This window comes from Eschrichtius robustus, chromosome 17 (assembly GCF_028021215.1).
Source record: "Eschrichtius robustus isolate mEscRob2 chromosome 17, mEscRob2.pri, whole genome shotgun sequence".
Lineage (NCBI taxonomy): Eukaryota > Metazoa > Chordata > Mammalia > Artiodactyla > Eschrichtiidae > Eschrichtius > Eschrichtius robustus.
In genome coordinates, this window is record NC_090840.1 from 67,858,604 (window position 1) to 67,884,128 (window position 25,525).

General features: G+C 37.2%; 1 protein-coding gene across 5 annotated transcripts in view; it reads left to right on the top strand.

Annotated features, from left to right (window-relative positions):
* COL14A1 (collagen type XIV alpha 1 chain) overlaps positions 1-25,525 on the top strand; it is a 242,711-nt gene that overhangs the window by 154,758 nt on the left and 62,428 nt on the right. For all 5 annotated transcript variants that reach the window (XM_068525322.1, XM_068525320.1, XM_068525323.1 and 2 more), the window contains exons 32-36: positions 4,621-4,763; positions 9,097-9,206; positions 11,130-11,288; positions 19,206-19,283; positions 21,799-21,885. In XM_068525322.1, the coding sequence (XP_068381423.1) occupies positions 4,621-4,763; positions 9,097-9,206; positions 11,130-11,288; positions 19,206-19,283; positions 21,799-21,885 (577 nt within the window). The remainder of the gene's footprint in view (positions 1-4,620; positions 4,764-9,096; positions 9,207-11,129; positions 11,289-19,205; positions 19,284-21,798; positions 21,886-25,525) is intronic.

Here is a 25,525-nt window from a genome sequence, read left to right on the forward strand (position 1 = left end):
GAACAAAAAATTTCACAATTTGTATGGAAACACAAAAGACCCCGAATAGCCAAAGCAATCTTGAGAAAGAAAAACAGTGCTGGAGGAATCAGGCGACCTGACTTCAGACTATACTACAAAGCTACAGTAATCAAGACAGTATTGTACTGGGTAAAAACAGAAATATAGATCAATGGAACATTGTAGAAAGCCCAGAGATAAACCCACACATATACGGTTACCTTATCTTTGATAAAGGAGGCAAGGATATACAGTGGAGAAAAGACAGCCTCTTCAGTAAGTGGTTCTCAGAAAACTGGACAGCTACATGTAAAAGAATGAAGTTAGAACACTCCCTAACACCATACACAAAAATAAACTTACAGTGGATTAAAGACCTAAATATAAGGCCAAACGCTATAAAACTCTTAGAGGAAAACATAGGCAGAACACTCTATGATGTAAATCACAGCAAGATCCTTTTTGACCCACCTCCTAGAGAAATGGAAATAAAAACAAAAATAAACAAATGGGACCTAATGAAACTTAAAAGCTTTTGCACAGCAAAGGAAACCATAAACAAGACGAAAAGACAACCCTCAGAATGGGAGAAAATATTTGCAAATGAATCATCAGACAAAAGATTAATCTCCAAAATTTACAAGCAGCTCATGCAGCTCAATATCAAAAAAACAACCCAATTGAAAAATGGGCAGAAGACCTAAATAGACATTTCTCAAAGAAGATACACCAATTGCCAACAAACACATGAAAGGATCCTCAACATCACTAATCATTAGAGAAATGCAAATCAAAACCACAATGAGGTATCACCTCACACCGCTCAGAATGGTTGTCATCAAAAAATCTACAAACAGTAAATGCTGGAGAGGGTGTGGAGAAAAGGGAACCCTCTTGCACTGTTGGTGGGAATGTAAATTGATACAGCCACTATGGAGAACAGTATGGAGGTTCCTTAAAAACTAAAAATAGAACTACCGTATGACCCAGCAATCCCACTACTGGGCATATACCCTGAGAAACCATAATTCAAAAAGAGTAATGTACCACAATATTCATTGCAGCACTATTTACAATAGCCAGGACATGGAAGCAACCTAAGTGTCTGTCGACAGATGAATGGATAAAGAAGATGTGGCACATATGTACAATGGAATATTACTCAGCCATAAAAAAGAAACGAAATTGAGTTATTTTTAGTGAGGTGGATGGACCTAGAGTCTGTCATACAGAGTGAAGTTAGTCAGAAAGAGAAAAACGAATACCGTATGCTAACACACATATATGGAATCTAATGAAAAAAAAAGAAGTTCTGATGAACCTAGGGGCAGGACAGGAATAAAGACGCAGATGTAGAGAATGGGCTTGAGGACACGGGGAGTGGGAAGGGTAAGCTTGGGCGAAGTGAGAGAGTAATATTTACATATATACACTACCAAATGTAAAATAGATAGCTAGTGGGAAGCAGCCGCATAGCACAGGGAGATCAGCTCGGTGCTTTGTGACCACCTAGAGAGGTGGAATAGGGAGGGTGGGACGGAGACGCAAGAGGGAGTGGTTATTGTGATATATGTATACATATAGCTGACTTGCTTTGTTATACAGCAGAAATTAATGCAACATTGTAAAGCAATGATATTCCAATTAAGGTGTTAAAAAAATTACGTTATCTAGTTATTCTACAATCTATGGTGCACCTAGGGATTCCTGGCGCTATTTCAGCAGTTCTGAAAACTCCAGAGGTACTTGAGATTACAAATTAGGAGTTCCTGATTTAAGGGGTCATCTCTCAAGATGTCACCTGCTACTTTACCTTCCAAATATTCTTTTTTTTTTGTCTCAAAATGCCTTCAGTATTTTAATGTGAAACTTTTTCTGTGTCCACATTTTGATATAGTGTGCACATATGCATGAAAATGTGGGGGAGATCATTTTCGAGTATTAAATTAATCTGTCCAATTTGTAAACAAGTTGCTTTTCTACCTTCTTCCAAAATACTGTTTATTGAATTCAAACTTATTACAGTACTATCTGTTGTTTTAGATAAATCCAACATCTGACGTTACCTTTTGACAGGTTTTTTTACACTGTCTAGTGATGAATATTAAAATGGATATTTGAAAATCATTCCTGGAGGCCTAGACAAAAATGAGAATTGCCAGAAAGAAAATCTTCTACCACTCCACTGAAATTGTTCATCTGGCCAGCAATGCCCTCACCCCCCACCTTGCTAAATCCATTCACTTGTTCCCAGCCTTTATCTCACTCGACCTGTCACCAGCATTTTCTACAGTTGATCATATCTTCCTCCTGGATTCACTCTCCTCCTTGGGCCTCTGGGACACACACTGCCTCTAGTTTCTGTCTACATTACAGGCTGTTCCTTTTCAGTGCTGGCTCTTCTTTTCTCCTCCACCTCTTTATGTTGGAGGGACCAGGACTTGCTCAAGACTTCCTTGTTTTCTCTCTCTGTCCCTTCTTCCTAGTGATCTTTTCAGTATCGTAGTGTTGAACCCCATCTACATACCAAGGACTCCTAAATTTTATACTTCCAGTCCAGATCTACTTCCCCAAATTTAGACCTACATATTTAATTGCTTACTAGATATCTCTACTTGGATGTCTCATAGGCATTTCATACTTTATAGGTTCAATACCACATCCCTGATCCTACCTCCAGAACCAGCTTCACCTATGACCTTTTTCATCTTAATGATAACTACATTTAATGAGTTTCTTAGGCAAAGAAGCTGGACTCCTCTGTTTCTCTTATGCCCCACATCAATCCACCAAGGAATCCTAATTGTCTGTTCCTTCTCACTACCTCTATTGTCATCACCCTGATATGAGGTACCATCATCTCTTCCCTACATCATTACAGCAGCCTCCTACCTGGTCTTCCCGCTGCTACCCTTGCCTTCTTGGAGTCTGTTCTCCAAGTAGCTGTCAGAATGATTTTTTTTTTTTTTTTTGATGTATAAATCAGATCATGTCACTCCAAAATCTGCCAGTGATTCCTCATTCCCCTTGGCATAAAAGTCAAAGCTCTTGAATGGCCAAAGAGCCCTACATTTTCTGGGTAGCTATTACCTCTTTGACTTTACTTCTTGTTTCTTTTAGTCCGTTCTCAAAATATACCAGACACACCCCACTTTAGTATCTTTGCACTGGCTGGATGTCTTCATCTCCTATGAGTTTTTCTTCAAGTGTGACCTTCTCAGTGAACCTTTGCTCAAATGCAGTCTTCTCAATGAACCTTCTAAGTGAAGCCAATGCTGATGACTTTAATTAAAATGGCAAAATAATGCATTCTAGCATTCCCAATCCCCATTATGCTGTTTTTTGTTGTTGTTTTTGATGGCACTTATTACCTTCTAATAAACTGTATAATTCACCCTGCTCAAGTTCAAGTTCTCATACGAAGGTTCCTTGCCAGTTTGATTCACTGATGTATCTTAATGCATATTACCATGTCTGGTACATCGTAGGCACTCAACAAATATTGAATGAATGAATACATACATATTTAATGTATGCAAATCAAACTTTCACTTTTAAATTTATGCTAAATTCCCACCTATTCACCAATTTGTCAATTTGAGTAATAAATATTATGGGTCTCCTATATATCTAAAAGCCTATATCTATTGCTTGAGGGAAAAATTTTAAAGTATGTAAGTGATCCACTTAACTGTTAGAGAGGTAAGATGGTGTAGCAGGTTGGGTTCCCCAGGAAGCAGATCCAAAGGCGGAGATTAGTGTGTGGGAAGTCGGTGAGGCTGTGCTCTTCTGGAAGGGAACAGAAGGAATTAGGATAGGGCAAAGGAGAGAAGTCAAGCTATGAAGCAGTTTTAGTAAAAGCCTCAGTTGACCCACACACAGGAGTTCTTAGAATGGAGTTATCTCCTTTGGAATGAGAGGCTCTGGTCCTTATATCCCCTCAACGACTAGTCATTGAAAAGAGGCACCATAATAAAGTTGGCATGACCTTGGGAGAGGCACCCCTCATCTGCTGAGGCCATTCCTGAGGGAACTGGTATCTGAGAGCTGTCTGCAGACATCACTCCCAGAAGCAGGATTAGTCGATTCTCAATTCTTAAAGGTGGATTTAGATGGTGCATCAGAGCACATAGCACAGACAGGAATGCAACTAACTACAACATGTGGTAGAAAGTGACAATGTCTTAAGTTTTATAAAGGGACTGTAGGTAAACATTATTTATAATACTAAAACTTGAAACTACTTAAATGTTTAATAAGAAGTGACTGGTCAGATAAATTATGGAATAGCCAAACAAGAGAAGGTTGTGCAGATATTAAATATCATGCCCTTAAAAATATTTAAGGACATGTGAAATATGTAGTAAATGGTGCTAAGAAAAGAAAGGGGCAAAATTATATAAATTGGACAAATACTTACAGACATTCTTTAAAGGCTGGAGGGAAATGCACGACACCAAAAGAGTGATCACTTCTGAATGGGGTAATGGTGATCTGTTATTTTCTTCTTTTCTGTTTTTTCACATCTTGTATAATGAAATTGTATTTGCTTTTATAATCGTATAAATAACTTCTTAAAGAGGGATATAATAAAATATACTATTTTCTTTCTATTTTCAGATATTTACATCCAGAAGGATTGCCCTCTGACTATACAATTAGTTTTCTATTCCGGATTCTTCCTGATACTCCAGAGGAGCCATTTGCTCTTTGGGAGATTTTAAATAAAAATTCTGACCCATTGGTTGGAGTCATTTTAGATAGTAAGTAGATTTATTTATAAAACATTTGCACACACATGTATGAGTAACGTATGTGGCATGTCATCTTGCCTGGTTTGTGTGTATTGTAGAGTAACTCACTTATTTTAAGCTATTTGTAAATACTAATAATGGACTATGTGATAGTTGATTCATTCATTTATCTATTCATTCTTTCAACAAATATTCATCGAGTTCCTACTATTTGCCAACGCCAGGCTCTGGGATTCAGTAGTGAGCAAGGTGGAGAAAGACAATTCCTGAGACATGCCGACTCTAGGAAGAGCATGCAACTTGATGCAGAGGAGGATCAGTGGGAGGGGTGGGATCTGAAGTCACTTTTCCTATTGGATATGATAAGTGTAAGATGCCTCTTTTGGGTTCCTGGGCCCAATTCCAACATGTGTGTTGGGCGTGGGGGGTGGAGGAGAGGCTCCCACACAACACCAAGCAATTCTTGGACACCAGCAGAGTATCTGAGAATTCAACTCCAATCTGACACTATTTACCAGAGGTAGCATCAGATTCCACAGGTTGAGGGCTTGTTCCTATAAGACTGCCCTCCTCCCCCTCCATTTCAGCCACCAGTGGCAAGCTCAGGCTGCTACCAGCTATGAATTGGAGGTTCCGACAACCTGCTCCAGTTCAGGATGTCAACTGAAAGTCCAGATTTTTACCTGTACTTCTGACCCACAGTCTATAAATCAGAGGTTCCCACAACTTCCTCCTCAGGTTCAATTAATTTGCTAGAGTGGCTCACAGAACTCAGAGAAGCATTTTACATACTAGATTACCAGTCTATTATAAAAGGATATAACTCAGGAGCAAGGCATAGGGAAGAGGTGGGGAGCTTCCATGCCCTCTCCACCTGCACCACTCTCCCAGCACCTCCATATGTTTACCAAGCTGGAAATTCTCTGAACCCCATCCTTTTGGGTTTTTATGGATGCTTCATTACATAGGAATGATTAACTCACTGGCCATTGGCAATTGAACTCAGTCTCCACCCCCTCTCCCCTCCCTAGAAGTTGGAGGGGGTAGGGGGACTGAAAGATCTAACCCTCTTGTCACATGACTGGTTCTCCAGGCAACCAGCCCTTATCCTTAGGTTACCTAAGGGCTTTCCAAAAGCCACTGTATTAACATAACAAAAGGCACATTTTTTGTTCTTACCACAGGAAATTCCAAGGGTTTTAGGAGCTGCAAGGCAGGAACCCTAGACAAAGACCAAGTATATATGAGAAATATATTTTGGTCATCTGAATAACAAATATATATTTCTTTTAAGTCACAATGTTGCAATGCCTCTTTCATATCCTAGAGAAAAATGTCAGATTGGCAGCAGCATGTTTTGGGAAGAATTCTGGGATGGAGATATAAAATTGAAAGTTGCATATGTGAGATCATCTAGAGAGTAAGTCCAGAAAGAAAAGAGAATAGTTGTGAATGAGAAATTCCATTGTTTGGAGATTGGAAAGTTGAGGAGGAAAAAACAAAGGAAAGTTCTTAACCTTTACTCTTGGATGTCACAAATGATTATCACATAAGAGAATTATCAAGTTTTTGGTTAATGTCCCTGAGTTTTCTAAATATATTTTTAGTTTAGGATCCCAGTCAATCTGGGAATGAAAATTTGGTGGTTATTGTTAGGTATTAACTTGAACATTTGGATAAGAAAAGTATTTTAAGCTATTTCCAACTAGTATTTGTTAAAGGACAGTTCAGTACATGGAAATAAATCAACAACTAAACATTGTGAAAGCATTTTGTATTGATTTTGAAACTAAGGGAAAGCTGTAGATTAAAAAGGTGTAAATTGCTAACTCTATATACAACCAGGACTTGAAAACAAAGAAGTCTCTTGAAATGATTAATACTTACTTGCTCCTTTAGAAAGCAGAATGAAAAATTTAATTGTAACCGGGGAATGAATTAGTGAGAAAAATGTTCTCTCTCTTTTTTTTTTTTTAATTTTATTTATTTATTATTTATATATTTTTGGCTGTGTTGGGTCTTCGTTTCTGTGCGTGGGCTTTCTCTAGTTGCGGCGAGCGGGGGCCACTCTTAATCGCGGTGTGCGGGCCTCTCACTGTCGCGGCCTCTCTTGTTGCGGAACACAAGCTCCAGACGCACAGGCTCAGTAGTTGTGGCTCACGGGCCTAGTTGCTCCTCAGCATGTGGGATCTTCCCAGACCAGGGCTCGAACCTGTGTCCCCTGCATTGGCAGGCAGACTCTCAACCACTGCGCCACCAGGGAAGCCCCCTCTCTTTTTGTAATAAAATATTCCTTGTAACATGAAGTACTCAAGAGTAGGAAGGTTCTTTTTTACTTGTTTGTTTGTTCATAATAAAAGACACGCTGAAATATCACTATTTTGGGGCAGTGTAAGTTACATGTCCTGGGAAAACTGGTTGCTTCAGTGGTTAAATAAGGCAAAGAGTCTGGTTTTTATTTATTAAGATTTTGTTACCGAATTAAGTTGTATGAACCCTGCTCGGGGCCTAGCCTGGCCCATGCTCTCTGCCTTGGAGGAGGAGTGTTCTTTTTCCTTTCGGGTTTAAGTAGGTGGATAGCAAAACCGAAGCCGAGATTGACACAGCACTAGCTTTTATTCAGTGGCTAAAGAAAGGAGAAGTGGGAACTAAGTTCACAGATCAACTTCTCACCCACCTGAGGAGAGAGATTTTTTTTTTTTTTAAACATCTTTATTGGAGTATAATTGCTTTACAATGGTATGTTAGTTTCTGCTTTATAACAAAGTGAATCCGTTATACATATACATATATCCCCATATCTTCTCCCTCTTGTGTCTCCCTCCCATCCTCCCTATCCCACCCCTCTAGGTGGTCACAAAGTTCCGAGGTGATCTCCCTGTGCTATGCGGCTGCTTCCCACTAGCTATCTATTTTATATTTGGTAGTATATATATGTCCATGTCACTCTCTCACTTCGTCCCAGCTTACCCTTCCCCACCCTGTGCCCTCAAGTCCATTCTCTACGTCTGCGTCTTTATTCCTGTCCTGCCCTTAGGTTCTTCAGAACCACCTTTTTTTTTTTTCTAGATTCCATATATATGTGTTAGCATACGGTATTTGTTTTTCTCTTTCTGACTTACTTCATTCTGTATGACAGACTCTAGGTCCATCCACCTCACTACAAGTAACTCAATTTCTTTTCTTTTTATGGCTGAGTAATATTCCATTGTATATATGTGCCACATCTTCTTTATCCAGTCATCTGTTGATGGACACTTAGGTTGTTTCCATGTCCTAGCTATTGTAAATAGAGCTGCAATGAACATTGTGGTACATGTCTCTTTCTGAATTATGGTTTTCTCAGGGTATATGCCCAGTAGTGGGATTGCTGGGTCATATGGTAGTTCTATTTTTAGTTTTTTAAGGAACCTCCATACTGTTCTCCATAGTGGCTGTATCAAATTGCATTCCCACCAACAGTGCAAGAGGGTTCCCTTTTCTCCACACCCTCTCCAGCATTTATTGTTTGTAGATTTTTTGATGAAGGCCATTCTGATTGGTGTGAGGTGATTTAATTTTAAAGAGTAAAGACAAAGAGAGGAGGAGTGAAGCTGATGATGGGGAAGCATATGCATTAGTCTACCAGGGAAGGGGCAGGGCTTTTTCCAAGGGATTGGGGTGCCACCTCCTTTTTATCCTTTTTTGGTCCTTAATGGCTGCCAGTAAGTAGGTGTAGGTAGCATGCTAAAGTAGTAAATCACCGTATAATGGGACTCAAGGTCTGTTGGAGGTCAGATTTATCATCATCTTGGTCCCAGCTGGTTCCATCTGTTTTTTTGTGTTTTTTGTTTTTTTGTACCTTCCTTTCTTACCTCTGGACCTTTTAACTTAAAAATTTATGTTCACTCCTGCTAAAGGTGGAGGGTTGGCAGCTTTTGAGCACGGGCATTCCTGCCAAAGGTGCGGGTTAGATGGTTGATGGGTTTTGAGCAAAGATCTGGAGCAGCTCTGGCAACAATTTGATTAACTTCATTTTTCCTTTTTGTCTGCCTCTACTTCCAACTTCAGACAACCATCTCCCAAAAGGGTAGTGGGAATGGGAGTATAGGCAAGGAACTACAGAGGAACAATATATGTCAGGGTCCTTGCCTCATCACCATCACTACATGGTTAAGTTAGTTAATCTGGCCAATTGAAAGCCTGGGGCAACCCAAGGACTATAGGTCATTTCCTTACCTACTCGTCACTTTGTCCTAAACAAAGCCTGAAGACAGAGGTTACATTATTTTGAGTTGACTTTTTAAAAAATTACCCATTTTAATATTTTCTCAAACGTTTTTATTTTCCTTTGTTTGATTAGATGGTGGGAAAACCCTAACATATTTCAACCATGACTACAGTGGGGATTTTCAAACTGTTACTTTTGAAGGACCTGAAATTAGGAAAATTTTCTATGGAAGCTTTCACAAGGTGAGTAATGCCTTGTATACATATATTCTTTATTCTATTTGCTGTGGGCCAAGCAACAGAAGATAGTACAACAAAAAATCCATAGAGCTTTGGATCTCATACTTCACCTGAAGTAAGAATTACCTGTGGGGCTTGTAAACAATGCCCCGACATTCTGATTTGGTAGTTCTGGGATGGGACCCTAAAATGTACATTTTTATCCAGTACCCCAGGGGATATTGATAGTGTCAGAAGGAAGATATTTTCCTCTATCCTTCTAGGTTCCTCTAGCTGGCCTAAGAATTAAATTGACATGAGACAGATTAACGGGAAAAACTCAAACAAAAGTTTAATAACATGTATACACGGGAGAGACCCAGGAAAAAATAGCCGAAAGCTTCACCTTAAATACCATCTTCAGCTAAAGACAAAAGAGGATTTTGTGGGTGGTAGTCTGGGACTTCAAAGGGAAGGAAGGTAATTCACATGGAGATGGAAAAGCAAATGTTTGGTAAATAAATATTTGCTGGGCCTGCAGAGACAATGGGACACAGATTTTCCCCCACCATACCTAGCCTATATTCTTTGCAGATATCTCTGGTGATAGCTCTGTTCTGAGAACAGCACTTCTGTCTACATCCTTTTAGGCAGTTAGAAGGAAGGTCAAAGGTTCTTCCTGAGTCTTTTGGGCCTTGATTGTTTTCATCTTGAAACGATCCGCATACCAAAGAGACATTTTGGGATGGCAAATTTTGGTGCCCTACCACAGAAGTGGTCCAGGTTCTTACTTTGAGGAACCATGTAGTAGAAGGTACTGTATTATTTAGCAGATAGTTGTTAGTTCACTACATTATGTATGATGTAGGAAGGATCGCTGGTCTACCTGGCCACCAATATAGATAAATACCAGCAGCCAAATCATGTTGAAAGATGTAGACAGATTGCACTGAGACATATATATATATATATACAGACAACCCATCACTGCCATTATATAAGTTACCCGGAGGAAGCTGGTAAAACCTGACTTTAGTTGTTCTTATTTTAACCTGGCACTTGTGATAGAACTCTGTTCATTCACATTTCACATCTCTGAAACACTTCGTTTTGGTGATCCCTGGAGTAGACATGCTTCCTTCCAAACTTTACTGTTTCCTTTGTGTTTAGTGAATAATCCCGCTGATCTCTGGGCTGCTAAGGAATGCAACACCAAGAGTTCCAGAGAGCAGAGAATTTACTAAGTGGTACTGCAAAAAGCTTTGCCTCTTAATCATGCCCTTCTTGTCCTGTCAGAGGGAGGGAAGGGCTGTTGCAAAGCAGTCTTCATCTTGGCTTCTGTCTCCTGATGTAGAATGTGGTCAGATCTATCTAATCTACACAACTTTGCTACTTTCTGGGGTTTTGAATACCATAACTGTATAAGAACAATTGCATAACAAAATTCTGACTCTTTTTTGCATAAGAAAAGTTGCATAAAAATGGGTTTTTTTTTTTTCTGGTTTAATAGGACTGTGCAACCAGAAGTACAAGGTATCTTAAAAACACATGAGATGCAGATGATTTATTAGTTCATGGTTCAAAATAGTCCCATTAGCATTTCTTTGGAATTATTGTCATTTATTTACCAACTTCGTCTAGACGTGATTCTTTTCTTGGTTAGGCAGAGTCAGTCACAAAGTAGCCAAGAAATATTACGGGGGAAATGAAAAGCATGTGAGATTTCATTAGTGTTTAAAAAAAACCCAACAACACAGAGATGGTAACTGAACGTGGGACAATCATGGAAATGGTAAAAGTAGAACCTTTTTCCTTAAGCAAAACACATGGTGACAGGATTCCTTCTTTTCTCCTCCATACTTTTTGGTGATGAGTCATGCAATTATGTAAATTTGGTTGACATTTTCTCCTGCTTCTTACCTTCTAAAACATCTTTACTTTTATCAGCTACATGTTGTTGTCAGCAAGACTTTGGCCAGAGTGGTTATTGACTGCAAGCAAGTGGGTGAGAAGGCAATAAATGCATCGTCTAATATCACATTAGATGGTGCCGAAGTCCTAGGGAGAATGGTTAGATCAAGAGGACCAAATGGAAACTCTGCACCAGTAAGTGGATAAATAAGTGAACCTGTGTTACTGTTAAAGAAAAAAATCCTCTTGGAATATAATTATCTATCTTCCAGGGGAAAAATTTGGTAAAGGGACGGATGGAGGGAGGGCTGGATGAATGATAGATTGATGAATGGATAAACAAGTAGATAATGGCCTCTTCAAATGAATTAAAACATGAACGTTCAAAGCTCTTGCAATATGCTTCTGCTATATTATAAGGAGAATGCTCCAGGAATTAGACTAGTTTGTTTTCTAAATGGATTTTAAAATTCAAATAGTAAAATATTCATATTTTAAAATTCAAATAAAATATTGTGGCATAAATGGTTTGTTAATGAGAATCAAAACTGTAAATGAACCTCATTTACATAAGCAGATACAAATCCAAATAAAATATGTTATTATTATACACAGGAAATTGACATAAGTCTCTCATTTGGGTTAGATTTGGGCATTTTAAAACTAGATTCTTGCTATTGCTAATGTAAAATTAACCCTTTAATTGTTAATAGTTATTTAAATAACAAATCATTCTAAGATATATTTTTCATCATACAACATGGAGTTTCAGACGAGGAGATTTCGAATTGGCAAAGAAATCACATTCCCTTCAGTCACTACCCGCAAAAAAGAGCAGTGTACACAAGCTTTTGTTTGAACGCCACACATTCACAGCTAATTAGTAACATTCTCTAATTTGAGTCATTCTATAATTAGAATCAATTCGCCTGGAGGGAATTTTATTCTTGTAAGCAATTCCAAATGTTCAAATCTACACTTCTCTTCTGTGTAGCAGAATAATCAGGTTAATTATGATTCACTCTTATTGCCTTATGTTTTCAGAGATCTGTAGAACTAGCCAGCTATATGGAATTTTGGAAAGACCTGGTGGTTCTCAAAGTGTTTTTAAGCTGAAATCACTTAGTACAAATGAAATCTTCTAGTATATCAAATAAATGAGTATGATTAAAACACACCCATGTTGATTGAATGGGAGAGGGGGCATGGGGTAGCAGGTGCTGCCATCCTCCAATGGTCCCTAAGGGCGCTTTGAGGAACACAGTTCTAATTCCTCTCCTCTAGTATAACCCCTTCACTTTATATACCAGGAAACAGTCCCAGAGTGGTGAGGGAATTTACTTTGGGACAGTTTGCTGTTTCATGGCATTTCTCTTTGTGGTAACAATAGAAATGAAATCCTTGTGTACAATCAAGGTATATTGACGCTTTCAGATCTTCATAGATGTGTGCTAATTAGTTTAATACTTAGCTTTGAAGTATCTTTAAAAGTACTTTTGTTTCTACTTTGCTTTGGAGAACTATGGATTAGATGTTTGAAAAGAGGGACTATAACAGCTATGGAAGGCTCTTTTGTTTTCAGTTGTGGTAAGAGACTTTTAAGAATGTTTACATGATATTGAGGAGTTATCGCCTCTTAATATGTGGTATTCCATGTGGATTAAGAAACATTTCACCTCTGCTTCATGGAAGATACTTTTAGGATAGCACACTTCAGAATTTACAAGGCTCCAGAATTGGCAAACTACGGATACCTTGTATGGATAAATGGATGTATATAGATGGATGCTTAGAAAGATGAATGAATAGACTCTAATTTAAGAAAGAGAAACAATTCCAGGTGGATGAGATTATGGCCCATATCACTTAGTACTATCATTATTTTTTTATTTTAGACACAATGCATATAAAATCCCTGACACTTAGTAGCCATTCAATGAAGAGCAGCTATTTTTATTGAAGAATGTCAACCATACCTTTTCCATCTCACCTTTTCTAAACCTCTAGTACTTGCTTAACCCTTGGTTATTTGTAGTCATATATGATTTTCTTGCTCTTTCATATAACTGCATTTCACTTCTCTAGCCAGAGTATAAACCCCTCAAAACAGAAACCATGTCTTGGTCTTCATTTGCAACGACCCACGTCTACCCTACATCACAGTATCTAATAAATTCGTATGAACAGAGTACTTTCTCAAGAAACATTTGATAGGAATTAAATAGGAAGTCATCTATTTGAATTGTATCATGTCTTTTCTTAAAATGTTTTGCATATATAGTATTCCACGTGTGGTATTGACAACAGTCCACTAATATATATCATACCATCTCCTAATTGTAATTCATACTTTACAACTACAGTTTTATAATTACAGTTACAAATTAATTGTATTTCAAATTACCCTCTACGTAGTAATTTTACTCCAATTGTGTGACCAATTAAATATTAAAGAATTTATTTCTGAAAGCAAAAATGACTGTAGGTGTCAGGCCTACTGGTGATAAATCTTTACTTTTGACCATGAAAGAAACAGAGCACCCTCTGTGGTAACTTCCACCCAGTAGGAGACAAAGGGCAATTTATAGAAGTCAATCATTAAAGAGTTCTTTGTAAGCCTAGTAGGAAAAAAGTTGTAGCTTTTGCTAGAATCTAGAAGTCTACAAAGGATTAGTAAATAGATTTTTAGTCTACCCACTTATTGAGGAATTTGATTATGTTGAAATGGATGATATTAGAGTAGATCTCAAGAATGTGATTGAAAACTCACTTGCTTTTTTGGGTTATTACTTAACTGTTTCAGGTCAAAGCAAGAGAGAAGCTTCAGTCTTCAGTTCTCAATTTAGAAATCATACATTGCTAATATAATCTTGATATACATATGCAAAAGGGAATGTGTAATGTGCAAGTTTTGGGTCATTCCAGCAGGGGTAATTATCATCTAAGAGGGATGAATAGTTTATAGGTAAGCATTCCCTGGCAAATTCAGCAATGATTCAAAAAATGCCAAGTGATAGAACTCTAAATTATCAGTCTTTAAAGACTACAGGTTTTTTAAACCAAAGTTGAGTGGAGGAGAGATTAATGGATTTAGAGATATAGTAACTACTGTATTGAAATTACTCATATTCATAATAAAAACAACTTGCGTTCAGCAATGCAAGATTTTACAGGCAGCAAAAGTCCCTAGTGAGACTAAACTAATAGGCAGGCTTAATTTAGCCGTCAAAACACACCTGGGAAGAAACTTAACAACTGTGCTTCTCCTTTCCAATATTCTTTCTCCTGAGAAGTTCCTTCTACCTTTTCTGATACCTAATGAAATTATCATGCTGCCAATCAGAGGTGATTCAAGAAAAAATTTGAGCTTCTGGCATTGATAATGTTTGTTAGTGTCTTTTTTCCACCTTTTCAAATCTAACACTTATATAATTATACAACTGACATTTATTTAGCCCTCTGATGTGTAAAGACAAATACAAGTTATGTTATGGAGTTTTTAGTAATTTTATTTAGAGTTAAAGCTTTTATGTAGGAATCAATAGTAGACTAGTCAATGATCCTCTAGAAACAAGTGTTTTTAAATTGCAAGGAAATGGTTGTGTTTTCACTGGATTGTATCGTTTATTCCTTAAAATGATGATAGTGGCTAACATTTATTGCCTACTATGGACTAGGCAGTGTGAACATTTCTGAGATTATCTCGTTTAATCCTCCAATAACCCTAGAAAGAGATACTTATTATTATCCCCATTTTATAGATGCAGAAACTGAGACTTGAATAAGTTAGGGAGGAATCCCCTTTCAAAAGTGAGGAAAGTGAGATATGAGATTGTATCTGAGTTGCATGTGGTTACCCAATTTCCATTCTGAGCTCTTTTCCCTTGGGTCAGACGGATTATGATAGAATTTAAGGCAGAGGAGGGAATCTGGTCTGTAACAGTGACCATATGCCCTGTCTATTCACTGGCAAGTTCAAAAACTCACCATTATTTGAATTACAACCTTGAAATAAACGTGATCAAAATGTTCCCCCCAAGCATGTCTACACCTGAACATTCTAATTACTACCAACAACTACAACAGCTGTTCCTTTTCATCTCCTGATTGAATAGTGCCATCATGGTTTCCCTTAAATTCAGTAAGCTGATGGCGAGCAAGTAAAAACACCCTGTTCAATAGGTGACAAGTGGTAAATGCTTAATAAATCGTAGTTTGGAAGTGGAATCAATCAAGTTTACACACCAGTTTAAAAGCAGAAGATGACCTAGGTCCTCAGGACTCTTTCTCCTATGTTCTCGGGCAATGTAAAGCTCTCTAAATATTTGTATAAGTTCAGGTACAGCTTGACTTCAAATTATAAGCTTAAAAATGTTATACTGGAAAAAAAATCAGCAGATGAAAACTGGTACTGAGCGGAAAGTTGAGCCAGGAGTACATTTTAATTTCCATTCACAGATCACAGTGACTCAACTGCCAAGAAATATTTTAATCTTATTTTCATGCTAACATCTGACCCCAAATGACTTGCCTTTTGTGCTACACCCAAACAAAAATGTCCAGTAATGAAAAAGTGTTTGTAATTGTCTAAGTATTCCCTTGAAAGAGATTATAAAAAGAGAAAGTGGGAGGGTACTTTTTTTTTTTTTGGCCAGATATTTTTTTTCATAATGTTCAGTCAGTTGCAAAGGAAAAAAGTTGCAGAAGCAAAATCGGGCTGCCTCTTAGTCACTTGAAGTATGATTTATTTTGAACCATATTGTCTTGCACTTTTAGGCACTCAAATATAAGATCTTTGGACATGTCATCTCTGTAATGTTTCCTCCATAATTTGTATAAATGTGTGTGTAATTGCTTCTGAAATAAAAGCCAGATTTTTAAAGAACAATCCCCAGAAATGCGCCTTGGAAAAGAAGTCTCTAAATAAAGGCTGAGGAATCTAAACTATTACGAATGCAAAACAATTATGAATAAATTTGTTGTACTCACACAAAAAAGGCTGCTGACTTCATCTAACTAGAAAAAGAAAAGACAGCCCACAAGCATTCTTCAAATGATAGTATCAGCCTCATTCAGCATTTAGTAGGTATTGGACCTCTTGAATAAATAAAATGAACTCATAAGAATCTCAGTAACTCAGTAGGGTAGGGGAATTTTAGCCAAAGGTTTGTATGGAGACATTATACTGTTATAGGTGATTGGGCAGTGAATGTTTATTTGAAAAACTTCAAGAAAGCCTGGTATATCCTGGGACTAGTAAAAAGCCTTTGCTTTAAATAAATCTTTCCATTCACTAAAATGTGTTCACACTGAGGGCTCTATTCAGAAATGGAAAATTTCTGAATGGATGAATGACTTACAGAATTAACTGAATCTATCTAATGCTGTCATAATGGGACCCATTTAATAAATGTCCCCAGATAAATGGCATTGTCAACTTAGGCTGGGGTATCTACATTTTAAACATTAGACTAATGATCTGTTCACTGCAAAATAAACCACAAGAAAATGAGGTGTGCTGTTCAAATCCCAGCCAGAATTCAGCTTTCAACATGAGCTTAAATTACTTTGACTTTTTCGTCCCAAGTCCTAATTTACAGAATGGGGTTGACATTACTATTATCATACCTCATAGTGGTGATTGAAAGATTAAATGATATAGGCAAAGTACTTAGGATAGTGCCTGGCACATAGTCAGTTTTTCAACAAGTGTTTGCTGCTATTGTTATTTGCTGAGATTTTTCTCAACCAAAACATTGATTACTGGGGACACAAACTGCTGTTACATTTCTTCTCTCAATACTGCATCACTTTCATTTTCATTCTGCTATTTTGGCCTCTGTATTATATACTCCTACAGCTTAAAGGTCAATTATAAAAGGGCTTTTGTACATGTTACATTAAAATAATATTTATTATTTATAACTGTATTCTGGGAACTGTTCTAAGTATTTCCCTTTATGAGTTCATTTTATTGTTATGGCTACTATTATTACTCTAATGAATAGCTACTATTGAATAGCTACTATTATTATCCTAATTTTATAGGTAAGGAAAATTGAGACTCCAACACGTTAAATAATTTGTTTAAAGTGGCTTAGCTTGTGAGTGGATTACACCCAGGCAGCCTAGCTCCATACCCTCCTAATCCCTATGCTTCTTGAAATATCTTTGTTGCTATTGTTGTTTATGAAAATCAGCAGCCGTGTTCTCTAAAAATGCTTTAATTTTAAAAACCTGATTTTTTAATGGTCATAATTTTGTTGTATGGTTGCCCTGAGCAGACTTAAATATCATACCCTTTGGGAAAAAATTTTTTTTAATACAGAAAATAAAAAAGAATAGTGAATCATGCAATATTTCTTCAAATAACACAGTGGTTTTATACTGAAAAAAGGAAACAGGATATCTTGATTTATGGATCTGCTTTCAAAATTTGTGTCATTTTATGAATCTTGCAAAACTCACTTGGGGAAGGGTGTTTGCAGCAAGGCACAATTCTTCCTGGGTGTAACAAGAGAAAGCCTGACTTCATTTTCTTTACTGTCAGATAGGGCAGGCTCTTTTTGTGATGCTGGAAGCATTGTTAGTAACCTATTTCAGTCATACCAACTACTTGAGTATTCTCATCTTCATCCAGCGGACCCTTGACAGGGATGAGAGAAAATAAGGCACCAAGAGTTTCCAGCTTTTGCTGAAAACACCACTTGCTGAAGGAAAGTTACAGATTTAAAATGCAAAGAATTTCATCCTTCTCCCAGCTCTGTAATTGATGACACTTTTTTCTTTTTTTTTTTAAATGGAAGTATGGTTGATTTACAATGTTGTGTTAGTTTCAGGTGTACAGCAAAGTGATTCAGTTATAGCTAGCTAGCTAGCTAGCTAGCTAGCTAGCTAGATAATGTCTATTCTTTTTCAGATTCTTTTCCATTACAGGTTATTATAAGATACTGAATATAGTTCCCTGTGCCATACAGTAGATCCTTGTTGTTTATTTTATATGTAGTAGTGTGTATCTATTAATACCAAACTCCTGATGATATTCAATATTTGAAAATAATATAGGAAGAAATATAGTATTAGAAATGGTTGCGTCATGAAGCTAGTGTGAGCCCTTAATGATATTATAATGATGTTTCTAAATATTTCAAGATATACATTAACTTGTTTTCAACATAAATGAGTAGAACAAGGCTGTCTAAATATTTATGGTGTGATCAATGGCTTAAATAAAAATACACTTAGCACAGGTTCTCACAATACCGTATGTGAGTCTGTCATGACACCACATTGTAAACAGTATTTATGTGTCTGTCTCTTACTCCCTATAAATTCTTTGAGGGCAGAACTCTGGTTTTTTTCGTTTTCATATCCTAAAGGAGGTCTACATGGTATCTGGCTTGCATTATGCACTAAAAAAAAAGCGGCCAAATATATGCATGAATGATGAAAGTCAGAATTAATTCAACAAGTCTTCATCATGAATACCTGCCACATGTTTTCACAAGTTTTTTTTTTTTTGGCCGCACGGCGTGACATGTGGCATCTTAGTTCCCCGACGAGGGATCGAACCCGTGCCCCCTGCAGTGGAAGCATGGAGTCCTAACCACTGGACCACCAGGGAATTCTCTACCTGCCACATGTTATGATAGGGGGCACAAAGATGCATAAGTGGTGCTATGTTCTTTGATGACCTCCCAGTCTGAGGAGAAGAAAATATAAATAATTGTACTGTATGGTGGGACATATGCTATAAAAGATGTATGGAGCATTGTGGGATTACAGAGGCACTTGGAGTAACTGTGATGGGAGGCCAGGGAGGATTTCAACAGAGGCACTAAGCTTTTTTAGGTAGAGACGGAAGGAGGAATTGTGCTAAATAAGGGGGTTTGGATGGTGGATGGAGTCACTGCTGACAAGAATCTTAAATCACTGTATGTTTGAGGAGCAAAGATTGATATTGTTAGAATGACTTTTTAACTTATTCACTGTAATATGTTATAAATGTATTGGTGTTCTATTATGTAATACATACTATGAAATCATTATAATTATAAACACAATGTATCTATATATCTTTTATTGAATGACAATTTTCTTTTTAAATTGAAGTTCCAGTTACAGATGTTTGATATTGTTTGTTCCACATCATGGGCCAATAAAGACAAATGCTGTGAACTTCCTGGCCTGGTAAGAATTCTTCTTTCGTTATTTGGTCTGTTCTTCACTGAAGTTTTCTAAAGTTATATTTAATTTTCCCTGAAAATGAAATGCTGTTTCACAAAACTCATGTCACAGATAATTCATTGTGATGATGATGATGAAAATTAGCAAGAGGTTAAGAAGGAGGTGTGTCTGGAATCAGCAGGACACACGGACATACACGGTGGGAGCTCCACAGCTCCACAGGGTGCCTTTTACAGAGTCCAGATGTTCCCAAATTTCAGGTTCATTGAAGCCTTTGGTGTCACAATAATTTTTTTCATGGCACCCCTGAGCCCAAAGAAATACGTAACAATTCCATACATAAGGCCATTAGGTCCAAACATCTTCCTAAGTCTTTACGTCCTAACAACTCAGTAGCTGTATGAAAAGTTGATAAACATAAATCGAAAATTTTAAATGATGTACTTATTTTTAAATAACCACAACTACTTACTAATGGGATGTGTGTGCCTGTGGAGAATGCACTATTTCTCATGTCTTGGAATCTGATCAGACATCACCATTCTCACTTCTTTTTCCACATTGATTTTCCCCATGGTACTTGCTTTCCTTCATAGCTACTGCTGAAAAACCAGATGTGCAAATATATGACATCAAAAACAGTGTTTCAAAATCTAGTGTTGAAACCGTGAACTACCTTGAGCTAGTCGTTCCTACGAAGTCCAATGGGTGCCGAATATTGCTGTTTCTCTTAATTCTTTTAAACACTCAGAGTGCCCCCGTGAGTTTGCTGTACTGCCCCAGGCCATCTTTCCACACAGTTTGGGAATCATAGGCATAATCTATATAACCTATGCAAGGCTGCTAGAAAAATACACTTTTTCTCATTATTAATACCAAGTGTAATTCACAGGGAGGGGGTACCTGTATATATATAAACAGATTGTTCATAACTAAGGATCTTTAGGACCAGTGAGCTGAAATGTTGACCCTGTTATGGTTGGACAGGCATCATATCTTAAGAATGCAACTGGTTGAATAGGCATGGGGAAGACTTCATCAAGTCTAAAAGATTTGCTTTTTTAAGACCTTACACCAGATCACATCATCTGTTGCAGGCAGTAAATTCACGGTGACTATGTTTGAGAAGGAAATAAATTTTTTTTTCATCAAAATAAGTTTCCATTAAACTGTGGTGAGGAATTACATCAGAGACACTGTGATGTTATGCTTATGGGCAGGTAGATTGGAAACTGTAAAGGGAAACACTCAGAATCTTATGGAAAATGTGATCACCACATCTCCTAGGAAGGACCCAGCCCTTCTCAAAACTTTCCTTTTCATTTTTATCACTGAAGGTGTGTAAATCCCGTGGTAGAAATCCATGGATGGAGACACAGTCAACAGCCATGGCGAAACCATTCCCGAGTCTGTGGTCATAGGAGGCCTGCTGTCAGCCTAATTTGGGGGGATCTTTCAGGATACTTAAGTTTGTATTTCACTCAAGCTGCCCAAGATATCAGGCCAGATATGTTAGCAGGGTTTTTATCCTGTAATGAGCTGAAATTTTGACTATCGTCCAACATTTAGCGAGAAGCATATAAAGGCTCTTTGCTCAAAATTTTTGGGTTTCTGTTGTGAATATTTCAGAGACTGAGATTATTTTCATCTTGATAATTTAATTATCATCTGTGCTCTATTCAGCTCTAACATTACGTTTCCCAGGGTCTTAGAAAATGAAGCTCACTTTCTCTCTATCCAGAGGGACAGATGAACCCTTCGAAGTTCTGTAGTTTCTTATCCCAGGGCAGACTTCTTTTTGGCTGCTACTCCAAATGTGATATTCACAGATCATTCAATAGCCCTTAGCAAGTGCTCTGTCTTGGTTTACACTCCAGTAACTCATTCAGATACATTCAGCCTGGTATTCATCATCTATCTTGTAGTGTTACCTGGCAGCAAAATTCTCCAAGAGGAAATGACCTCCTATCCCAAAGCTTTAGATTGATGCTGTGATGTTTTCTTACTTTCAGTCACAGAAGGTGAGCAGTAGTTAAAATTGTTACAGGGATGATGTGTTTAAGCACTGTTTTTGTTTTCTTTTGTTTCTTTGCTTTAGTGTAGATGCAGTTGTTTTGATGGACTATTCCAACAAGTTTTCTTTTATCCTTTGAAATGGAAAAAAATGTTGTAACACAAAGGAAGTGTTCCGAACCTTTAGTCCATAGAGTACTACTTCTCCAACTGAATTAAATAGTAACCAGAATTTTTTTTTGCACCCACTTCTGCCTTTCTTTCTTCACCTGGATTCCCAAGCTCGTTTTATCAACGTCCTTTGATAATAATGATGATCTAGACAGCCATTCATTGTTTCTTTCAAGAAAAGATTTTGTGGTCAGAAGAGAATATTCTCTGCCTTTCTAGACTAATGCTCACTTATAAATTTTTTTGAAGTGTCTTAAAGTGTTTTCTTTGAGTCCAGAAAGCCATTTGTATAGACCATCTTGTTAATAGTTACGCTATTTCTTTTTCTCCTCAGAGGGATGAGGAGACCTGCCCAGAGCTTCCACATTCCTGCTCCTGTTCTGAAATCAATAAAGGGGCTCTGGGACCAGCAGGCCCACCGGTAAGTATTGCCTAGTTTGAACTTAAAATGTTCTTTAATAATATTTATAACTATCACTTGTTGCGTGTCTGTGCCCATCACTGTGCTAAATACTTACTCACTTAATCCTACAAGCAAACTGAAGCACAGAGAGGTCAAGTAACTTGCCTAAAGAACACAGCTTGGAGGAGCTCCTCTTCAAATCCAGGTCTCCATGACTACTGTAGATGATGCTCTTAACTGCTGCACCATGCTATGTCTCACAGTGCTATCTATTCAGAATCTTCCCTTTGAAGTCCTGTGGCTTATTTTCAGTGTGAATGTTTCAAACATTGGCCCCCTGCTTGTTGCTGTAAGATTTGCATACATCCCCTCTGCCCATTCTATATCAACATTGACATGTGAAGGGAGGTTTTTCAAAATCACTGGGAAAAGTACCCCATGTGAGCATGAAGTTCTCCATTACTGACTGGAACTTCATACAGAAAAGAAGGGGGCGGGGAAAGGGGAGAGGAAGGAAAAAGGAAGGAAAGGAGAGAGGAAGAGAGGAAAGGAGAGAGAGAGGGAAAGAGAGAGAGAAAGAAAACATTTTTTTCTTATAAACATTGTATATATATAGATTCATACATGTAAACATACATGTAAAAAGTAAACATAACTTTTTCTCATTTGGTCAAATACTACAAAATGAAGGGTTTTTATCGTTGGTGTTGATGTTAATTTGCAAAATTGTGCTAATTTACATCATATTTCACTCAAAGAAGACATTTAAAAATTCTTAGCACAGGTTGGTAACTGTCTATATTTCTCTACAAATAGGTCTTTAAAAAATTTTTATACAATTTTAAAGGTTACTTTCCATTTACAGTTATTATAAAATATTGGCTATATTCCCCACGTTGAACAATATATCCTTGAGTCTATCTTACACCCAATAGGCAAGAAAATATTTTTTAAAAATATAAAATGTATATAATTGTACTCTCTGGGTCTTTGAATTGACCGTGATAGATCTTTCGTAATATGTCTAAATGCTTATGTTTAACCTGCTAACCTGGGGTTATCAGCGTTTCTTTAAGATAAGTATGATATAGCTGGTCTTTGGTTAGGAAATGGCAAATATATCAAGGCAGAAAGACAAAGAAAACAGGGAGAAGATGCCGGAGCACATGAAATCCAGACCTTGCAGGAGGACTGTTCTGAGGCGGACCTGTGCTTACACGTGGCTTGCCGTTGGCAACCGGTGCGGTCAGCACGCATGCGTAGATACCCCTCGCTGACAGCTGGCGTGCAGCATGGACATTTGCCCCAGGTTGGCCCCACCAACATAGTTTGTCTTCATTTGTGTAGCACACTTACCGAACTGAACAAAAAGGAAGAGAACCTGCTGAATATATCTGGAATATATCCCAGCAGTCTCTCCTTTATCTTTGGCACATAGAACACTCTTTCAAGCTCTGGACGTAGACCCGAATATTGGTACTTTTTTTTTTTAAACAAAAGACTCTATCCCAAAGAAGCAAATGTGGAGTTAATGGTAAAAGCATTAAATTTAAATAAGACTAGGTAAGTCATGGAGCCACTGTGAACCTCCATTTCCTCATGTATAAACAGCACTCACCTCTTGAACTGGCATTGTGAAGAATACACAGGATAATATGTATAAACATATTTTGTGCATTATAACTCATTGATCAGATGTAAGGAGTTGTCTTTAGTTTAATCTGGGAATTGAAAACAAAGATTTATTTTTGACTGTGTGTGGCTTGCTTTTTTGCACCCCAAAGTATGTCTTTGAACTTTATCAAGGTTAATGCACATTGTTTAGTTTATTCGTTGTACCTTCTGTAAGGAATTCCACTATATAAACAAGAGTTTATTGACCCATTACTGTGGAGTATTTTCCTACTACAGTATCATTACAGTGAATGTCCTTTGTATGTCTCTTTGCAGTAAGTGCTCACTCAAGTGCTTACTTTGCTTACTCAAGTGCTTGAGTAAGTGCTCTTGCAATAACACTTAGAATTAGATTTGTTGGAGAAAAGAGAAGGTGCTTCTTCAACTCCATGAAAAAACCCCAAATTGCTCTTCAAGGTGGTTGTCCCAATATCCTCTCCCACACACTCTGTATGAGAGGTCTAGTTGCCCTACCTCTCACCAGCACTGTCTGATGTTGCCAGATGTGAGAGCTTTCACTTATGATGACTGTAAAACTCTGTCCTTGTTCTTTAAAATAGGGCTTTCTCTCCCTGCTAGTGAGATGGGGCAGTTTTTCATTTGTCTCTGAACCATTTGGATTTCTTCCTGTGTAAATACCCATTTATACGGTTTGCTGGGTTTTTGTTGTGCAGTTTTTTCTCATTGATTTGTCAGTGGTTTTATGTATTTTGGACACTAATCCTTTATTAATGATATGGTTTGCAAATATCTTTTCCTGGTCTGTGACTTGCTAGTTGTTGTTTGTGGCAAGGTATATTGTCTAGAAATTTTTATTCTAATGTAGTCAAATTTAATATTTCCGTGAGCTATTGTCATTTATATTTTTCTTTATCCCTTCTTTCAGCCATGATTTCTTAGAAGTGTCTTAAAATTTTCCAATCGTGTGTGCAATTTTTATCTTTTTCTTATTGATGTATTCATTTATTGTACTTTATCATGGAAGAGAGTCTGTAGAGTACCAATTCTTTGACATTTGTTGATTCTAAAACATTTGCTCTGTGTCCTTTTGTCAGGTTTTACAGATGTTCCATGTATGCTTTAGCAGAATGTTTGTTCTCTAATTCTAAATATAAATATTCGGCAAATCAAGTTGTAAATTGTGTTCTTAGAATCTTCTTTACCTGCCTTAATTCTTTATCTTTCAATTACTAAGATAGATGTTTAAAATCTTCCCCACCTTTGTCAAGTTGTTTGTAAACCTGTATTATAATATCCTGAGATTATGTTATAAGGTACAAAAAAATTTACAGCAATTATCTTTCTAGTGACTTGCTATGTCAACATTTCTCTTTTGCGTTATTTTCCTGGTATATGTTTGCTTCATCCTTTTAATTTCAAGCTTTCTATGTCTTTATATTTTAGATGTGTCCCTTTAAATAGCATATGCCAGGATTTTGTTTTTAATCTGGTTTTACAACTTTTTTAGAGTTTAGTCCATTCTATTGTTTGTAATAATTAACCTATTTAGGTTTATATTCCTATATCTGTCATCTCAATTTTTGCTTTCTAATTGCGTGCATATCTATGTGTGTGTGTGTGTATATATATATATATATATATATATATATATATATATATATAACTCTTACAAACAATATATATATATAACCCTTTTCAAACCTTTTGGTCATTTGTATAGTCTCTTCTATTTTTGTAACACTTCTAAAACAATTTTTTCTTTAAATATATTCAATATGGTTTACATTATTTATCTGATAATTTCAATATGTGGCTCTGATGCTGCATTTGTTTTGTTGCTGATTTTACTTGTGCTATCTTTTTTTTTTTATTATTAATTAATTAATTAATTAATTTATGGCTGTGTTGGGTCTTCGTTTCTGTGCGAGGGCTTTCTCCAGTTGCGGCGAGTGGGGGCCACTCTTCATCGCGGTGCGCGGGCCTCTCACTGTCGTGGCCTCTCTTGTTGCGGAGCACAGGCTCC